Source organism: Rana temporaria, chromosome 9 (genome assembly GCF_905171775.1).
Source record: "Rana temporaria chromosome 9, aRanTem1.1, whole genome shotgun sequence".
NCBI lineage: Eukaryota > Metazoa > Chordata > Amphibia > Anura > Ranidae > Rana > Rana temporaria.
Genome location: NC_053497.1, coordinates 15253629 through 15261641, shown reverse-complemented (window position 1 = coordinate 15261641; position 8013 = coordinate 15253629). Strand labels below are relative to the sequence as shown.

The window sequence follows — 8013 nt, the reverse complement described above, 5'->3', positions numbered from 1 at the left end:
CCATCTCTTGTGCTATGTCTGCAGTCTCTGACCATCTCTTGTGCCATGTCTGCAGTCTCTGACCATCTCTTGTGCTATGTCTGCAGTCTCTGACCATCTCTTGTGCTATGTCTGCAGTCTCTGACCATCCCCTGTATCATGTCCTTAGTCTCTGACCATCTCTTGTGCTATGTCTGCAGTCTCTGACCATCTCCTGTACCATGTCCTCAGTCTCTGACCATCTCTTGTGTCATGTCTGCAGTCTCTGACCATCTCTTGTATCATGTCTGCAGTCTCTGACCATCCCCTGTATCATGTCTGCAGTCTCTGACCATCTCTTGTGCTATGTCTGCAGTCTCTGACCATCTCTTGTGTCATGTCTGCAGTCTCTGACCATCTCTTGTATCATGTCCTCAGTCTCTGACCATCTCTTGTATCATGTCTGCAGTCTCTGACCATCTCTTGTGTCACGTCTGCAGTCTCTGACCATCTCCTGTATCATGTCTGCAGTCTCTGACCATCTCCTGTAACATGTCTGCAGTCTCTGACCATCTCCTCTACCATATCTGCAGTCTCTGACCATCTCATCTACCGTGTCTGCAGTCTCTGACCATCTCGTATACCATGTCTGCAGTCTCTGACCATCTCATCTACTATGTCTGCCGTCTCTGACCATCTCCTGTAACATATCTGCAGTTTCTGACCATCTCCTGCAGTTTGTTTGCAATCTCTGACCATCTCTTGTGCTATGTCTGCCGTCTCTGACCATCTCTTGTGCCGCGTCTGCAGTCTCTGACCATCTCTTGTATCATGTCTGCAGTCTCTGACCATCTCTTGTACTATGTCTGCAGTCTCTGATCATCTCTTGTGCTATGTCTGTATTCTCTGTGGCCCTCGAGCGATGTCAGGGGCCCCCCTGTAGGCAGAGCTGGCGGAGGGTGTGGTATTGGTAGCCGGCTGTCTGTTTCCAGCCTTGGAGAGAGGTTGTAGCTGTGAGCAGACAGGAGCAGTCTCTGCCTACTATATGAATGTCCTTATTTAGTCAGCCTGCGAGGTGGAGACTCTTCCCTGCATTCCCTCAGCTTAGAGGCAGACAGAAGTTCACTCTCCTCCATCGCTGCTTCCTGCCATGACCTAGAGAGGTTCTTCTCCAGCACCCCCAGCCTGGGACGTGTCCCCCCGTGTGCCCCCCCGTGTCCCTGTGTCCCCCCGTGCCCCCCCCGTGTCCCCCCGTGTGTCCCCCCGTGCCCCCCCGTGTGCCCCCCCGTGTCCCCCCGTGTCCCCCCGTGTGTCCCCCGTGTCCCCCCCCCCCCGTGTCCCCCCGTGTCATGGTCGGGACGGCGGGAGCGTAGGATGAAGATGACCCCCCAGCAGAAGGCGCCTAGCAAGGACCTGGGATCGTGGATTCAGGAAGGAGGCAAGGTTGGTACCCCGTCTCTCTGCTTCTTGTGTTGGGTCTGGAGAAGGATCTTTTCTTTTGCTGCCGGGACCTGACTGCGGATTATGGAAGGACACCACCTTCCCAGCTGTTTCATTGGAAGTCTCGTAGCATCCAGTGTGGCGTGAGCAGGCTCTTGAAGTAGCCATCGTTGGCTTTTATTGGTTGCATTAGCGGGGTCTCCACACTAAGCCCGGCGCACACGGTGAGATTATCGCATGGATCATCACTCGGGGTTTGTTTGTTTTGCATGTTAGCAGAGCCGTCTCTAATGCTGATTGGACCCTTGGGGGCCCCCCTCCATGCAATTCTGCTCTCCACCTGCTCTGAGACATACAATAAATATCAGCTAGACTTACAATCAGTTTACTGTATCAGATCAGGCAGCGCTTGTGATTGGTTGCCAGAGGTTACAGCGTATCATTACCACTTACTGACTGGTTGCTAGAGGTTACAGCACACATTATGGCTCACCGATTTGTTGCTAGAGGTTACAGAACGTGATTTCTTCTTCTTGTTGATTGGTTGCTAGAGATAATTGTACAGTAATACTGCTCACTGATTAGTTGCTAGAGGTTACAGCACATCATCTCTTCACTGCAGAGGGACATGATATACATATGAATGCCTCTTTTATTTACATATGAAAGGCGGTTATTTACATGATTTCTTCTTGTTGATTGGTTGCTAGAGGTTACTGTACAGTAACACTGCTCACTGACTGGCTGCTAGAGGTTACAGCACACATTACGGCTCACTGATTAGTTGCTAGAGGTTACAGCACACATTACGGCTCAGTGATTAGTTGCTAGAGGTTACAGTACATGATTTCTTCTTGTTGATTGGTTGCTAGAGGTTACTGTACAGTAATACTGCTCACTGACTGTCTGCTAGAGGTTACAGCACACGTTATGGCTCAGTGATTAGTTGCTAGAGGTTACAGCACACATTACGGCTCAGTGATTAGTTGCTAGAGGTTACAGCACATGATTTCTTCTTGTTGATTGGTTGCTAGAGGTTACTGTACAGTAATACTGCTCACTGACTGGCTGCTAGAGGTTACAGCACACATTACGGCTCACTGATTAGTTGCTAGAGGTTACATCACATGATTTCTTCTTGTTGATTGGTAGCTAGAGGTTACTGTACAGTAACACTGCTCACTGACTGGTTGCTAGAGGTTACAGCACACATTACGGCTCACTGATTAGTTGCTAGATGTTACAGCTCACTGATTAGTTGCTAGAGGTTACAGCATGTGATTTCTTCTTGTTGATTGGTTGCTAGAGGTTACTGTACAGTAAAACTGCTCACTGACTGGTTGCTAGAGGTTACAGCACGTGATTTCTTCTTGTTGATTGGTTGCTAGAGGTTACTGTACAGTAAAACTGCTCACTGACTGGTTGCTAGAGTTTACAGCACACATTACGGCTCACTGATTAGTTGCCAGAGGTTACAGCACACATTACGGCTCACGGATTTGTTGCTAGAGGTTACATCACATGATTTCTTCTTGTTGATTGGTAGCTAGAGGTTACTGTACAGTAAAACTGCTCACTGACTGGTTGCTAGAGGTTACAGCACGTGATTTCTTCTTGTTGATTGGTTGCTAGAGGTTACTGTACAGTAAAACTGCTCACTGACTGGCTGCTAGAGGTTACAGCACACATTACGGCTCAGTGATTAGTTGCTAGAGGTTACAGCACACATTATGGCTCACTGATTAGTTGCTAGAGGTTACAGCACGTGATTTCTTCTTGTTGATTGGTAGCTAGAGGTTACTGTACAGTAATACTGCTCACTGACTGGTTGCTAGAGGTTACAGCACACATTGCGGCTCACTGACTGGTTGCTAGAGGTTTCAGCACACATTACAGCTCACTGATTAGTTGCTAGAGGTTACAGCATGTGATTTCTTCTTGTTGATTGGTTGCTAGAGGTTACTGTACAGTAATACTGCTCACTGACTGGTTGCTAGAGGTCACAGCATACATTACGGCTCAGTGATTTGTTGCTAGAGGTTACAGCACACATTATGGCTCACGGATTTCTTGCTAGAGGTTACAGAACATGAATTCTTCTTGTTGATTGGTTGCTAGAGGTTACTGTACAGTATACTGCTCACTGACTGGTTGCTAGAGGTTACAGCACACATTACGGCTCACTGATTAGTTGCTAGAGGTTACAGCATACATTACGGCTCACTGATTAGTTGCTAGAGGTTACAGCACATGATTTCTTCTTGTTTGGTTGCTAAAGGTTACTGTACAGTAATACTGCTCACTGACTGGCTGCTAGAGGTTACAGCACATCATCTCTTCACTGCAGAGGGGCATGATATACATATGAAGCAGGGGTTCCCCCGAGACCTGAAAACGATTTTTAAGGGTTTCTCCGGGGTAAAAAGGTGAATGAAGAGCAGGGCCGTCTTTAATGTGGATTGGACCCTGGGAGAAAAAATTCTTGGGGGCCCCTCTGTGCAATTCTGCTCTCCACCTGCTCTGAGACATACAATAAATATCAGCTAGACTTACAATCAGTTTACTGTATCAGATCAGACGGCGATTGTGATTGGTTGCTAAAGGTTACAGCACACATTGCGGCTCACTGATTAGTTGCTAGAGGTTACAGCACATGATTTCTTCTTGTTGATTGGTTGCTAGAGATTACTGTACAGTAATATTGCTCACTGACTGGTTGCTAGAGGTTTCAGCACACATTACGGCTCACTGATTAGTTGCTAGAGGTTACAGCACACATTACGGCTCAGTGATTAGTTGCTAGAGGTTACAGTACATGATTTCTTCTTGTTGATTGGTTGCTAGAGGTTACTGTACAGTAATACTGCTCACTGACTGGCTGCTAGAGGTTACAGCACACATTGCGGCTCACTGACTGGTTGCTAGAGGTTTCAGCACACATTACAGCTCACTGATTAGTTGCTAGAGGTTACAGCATGTGATTTCTTCTTGTTGATTGGTTGCTAGAGGTTACTGTACAGTAAAACTGCTCACTGACTGGTTGCTAGAGGTTACAGCACACATTACGGTTCACTGGTTAGTTGCTAGAGGTTACAGCACACATTACGGCTCACGGATTTGTTGCTAGAGGTTACATCACATGATTTCTTCCTGTTGATTGGTAGCTAGAGGTTACTGTTCAGTAATACTGCTCACTGACTGGTTGCTAGAGGTTACAGCACACATTACGGCTCACTGATTACTTGCTAGAGGTTACAGCACGTGATTTCTTCTTGTTGATTGGTTGCTAGAGGTTACTGTACAGTAATACTGCTCACTGACTGGTTGCTAGAGGTTACAGCAAATCATCTCTTCACTGCAGAGGGGCCTGATATACATATGAAGCAGGGGTTCCCCTGAGACCTGAAAACGATTTTAAGGGTTTCTCCGGGGTAAAAAGGTGAATGAAGACCAGGGCCGTCTTTAATGTTGATTGGATTCTGGGAAAAAAAATCTTGGGGGCCCTCCCATGCAATTTATCTCTCCACCTGCTCTGAGACATACAATAAATATCAGCTAGACTTAAAATCAGTTTACTGTATCAGATCAGGCGGCGATTGTGATTGGTTGCTAGAGGTTACAACACACATTACGGCTCGCTGATTAGTTGCTAGAGGTTACAGCACATGATTTCTTCTTGTTGATTGGTTGCTAGAGATAACTGTACAGTAATACTGCTCACTGATTGGTTGCTAGAGGTTACAGCACATCATCTCTTCACTGCAGAGGGGCATTATTTACATATGAATGCTGCCGGCTTCAGCTATTTGCATATGAATGATCCCGTTGTTTACATATGAAAGGCAGTTATTTACATGTAAACACAGGGGCCCAGATTCTCATAGAATCGCGCAAAACTGTGCAGGCGTAACGTATCTCATTTACGTTACGCCGCCGCAAGTTTTACAGGCAAGTGCTTTATTCACAAAGCACTTGCGTGTAAAGTTGCGGCGGCGAAGCGTAAATCACCCGGCGCAAGCCCACCTAATTCAAATTAGGCGGGTAGGGGGCGTGTAGTATTTAAATTAAGCATGTTCCCGCGCCGAACGTACTGCGCATGCGCCGTCCGTAAAATATCCCAGGGTGCATTGCTCCAAATGACGTCGCAAGGACGTCATTGGTTTCGACGTGAACGTAAATGGCGTCCAGGCCCATTCACGGACGACTTACGCAAACGACGTAAATTTTAAAATTTTGACGCGGGAACGACGGCCAAACATTCATTGCGCCTCATAGACCCAGGGGCAACTTTACGCCGGGACAAGCCTAACCTAAACGTCGTAACTTTACTGCGTCGGCCGCGCGTACGTTCGGGAATTCGCGTATCTAGCTAATTTGCATACTCGACGGGGAAAACGACGGAGGCGACACGTAGCGGACAAAAAAAAAATTGCATTTAAGATCCGATGGCGTAAGAGCCTTACGCCTGATGGATCTAATGGTTATCTATGCGTAACTGATTCTAAGAATCAGTCGCATAGATACCACAGCCCAGATTAGGACTTACGGCGGCGTAAATGGCGTTGCGCCATCGTAAGCCCTTTGAGAATCTGGGCCAGGGTCTGCAGGTGAGTCACCTGTACAGAACAATAGGGCAGAGCTGGGCAGCATTAGTAGCAGCACTTCACACTTAGATATCAGGACACAGCACAGGACTAAAACTTCAAGGGATAAGGGAATATAAACTGGGAGAGTTGGAAAGTATGAGGCAGCTGCTTTGGGCCCCACAACAATGACAGGGCCCAGGGCAGCTGTCCCTTTTGCCCTGCCTTAAAGACGGCCTTGATGAAGACTATTGTAGACTGTATATTGTCTTTTGTTGCACATAATCTACTTTGAGACCACAGACATTTTTCAGACTGGACAGTTCCCTGGCACGTTCCCGAAGTCCAGGCCAACCTCTCGGGGGTTCCAGCCTGGCAACTTTTTTTTCTGACCTAACTCTGGTCCCCGTCCCCCCGGTCAGCTTGGCACAGATCTGGCTGTTCCCCCCTAAAGCACTGGAGAGCCACTTTTGCCGACCTCACCCCGGTCCCACCCATTCAGCTTGCCACAGAGCCGGATGGTTCTCTGGAACTTTCCCAAAGTCCAGGCTGACCCAGCACTGCCATATGGAGTGAGCCACGGATAACTCACTTCAATTTCTTTCCCCCCAAGAGACATGTAGTACTTTTTTCCCACGCTCCTACTTGCTTTGTGAGCCTGTAAGGGTGACCCCTTGTCCCCAATGCCCAATTTAACTTTCAATTTATCCCCTCCATGTGGCCTTTTAAAGGGGTCGTAAGTCAGGAGAAATGACCCTTGTTCTCTGCATAGAAGCATTGGCCTCTCCGTAAATGTCCAAGGTGCCCCCAGCTCAGTAGCGGCTGGTACTTAAAAGTTTTGGGGGGGCGCAATAAAAATGAAAAAAATCTTCAATTGCCGCCACTGTGCCCATCAATTGCAGCCAGTTTGTCCCCCCAATTGCTGCCAGTTTGTCCCCCCAATTGCCGCCAGTTTGTTCCCCCAATTGCTGCCAGTTTTCCCACCAATTGCCACCAGTTGGTGCCCCCATTTGCCACCAGTTTGTCCCCCCATTTGCCACCAGTTTGTCCGCCCAATTGCCGCCAGTTTGTCCCCCCAATTGCTGTCAGTTTGTCCCCCCAATTGCCGCCAGTTTGTCCCCCCAATTGCCGCCAGTTTGTGCCCCCAATTGCCGCCAGTTTGTTCCCCCAATTGCTGCCAGTTTGTCCCCCCAATTGCTGCCAGTTTTTCCCACCAATTGCCACCAGTTGGTGCCCCCATTTGCCACCAGTTTGTCCCCCCAATTGCCACCAGTTTGTCCGCCCAATTGCTGCCAGTTTGTCCCCCCGATTGCCGTCAGTTTTTCCCCCCCAATTGCCGCCAGTTTGTCCCCCTAATTGCCGCCAGTTTGTGCCCCCAATTGCCGCCAGTTTGTCCCCCCAATTGCTGCCAGTTTGTCCCCCCAATTACTGCCAGTTTTTCCCGCCAATTGCCGCCAGTTTGTCCCCCCAATTGCTGCCAGTTTGTCCCCTCATTTGCCACCAGTTTGTGCCCCCATTTGCCACCAGTTTGTCCCCCCAATTGCCGCCAGTTTGTCCCCCCAATTGCCGCCAGTTTGTCCCCCCAATTGCTGCCAGTTTGTCCCGCCAATTGCCGCCAGTTTGTCCCCCCAATTGCTGCCAGTTTGTCCCCCTATTTGCCACCAGTTTGTCCCCCCAATTGCTGCCAGTTTGTCCCCTCATTTGCCACCAGTTTGTGCCCCCATTTGCCACCAGTTTGTGCCCCTAATTGCCGCCAGTTTGTCCCCCTAATTGCAGCCAGTTTGTGCCCCCAAATGCAGCCAGTTTCCCCCCAGCCCAGCACTTACCTTCCTTGGGTCAGCTGTCCTCTCCACGCTCCCTCGATGTCTTCTCCGCCTCTTGATGGCGCTTCAGCCAATCAGGTGACCGGTAACCAGACCCGGTGCACCTAATTGGCTGAGAGGCGGAGCAGTGTTAGGGAAGCGATTCCCTAACACAGCACTGTTTAACCAGGGAACGCACAGCATGTGCGCCCTCTGGTTAACAATTTGGA

The 8013-nt window shown here is 48.8% G+C and overlaps 1 protein-coding gene across 1 annotated transcript in view; it reads left to right on the top strand.

Annotated features, from left to right (window-relative positions):
- Window positions 1-1305: 1305 nt before the first annotated feature.
- The window catches only part of LOC120913124 (rho GTPase-activating protein 20-like), a 105580-nt gene continuing 98872 nt past the window's right edge, over window positions 1306-8013 (top strand). Inside the window, exon 1 of the mRNA XM_040322843.1 lies at window positions 1306-1401. Coding sequence (XP_040178777.1) covers window positions 1333-1401 — 69 coding nt within the window. The 5' untranslated portion in view covers window positions 1306-1332. The remainder of the gene's footprint in view (window positions 1402-8013) is intronic.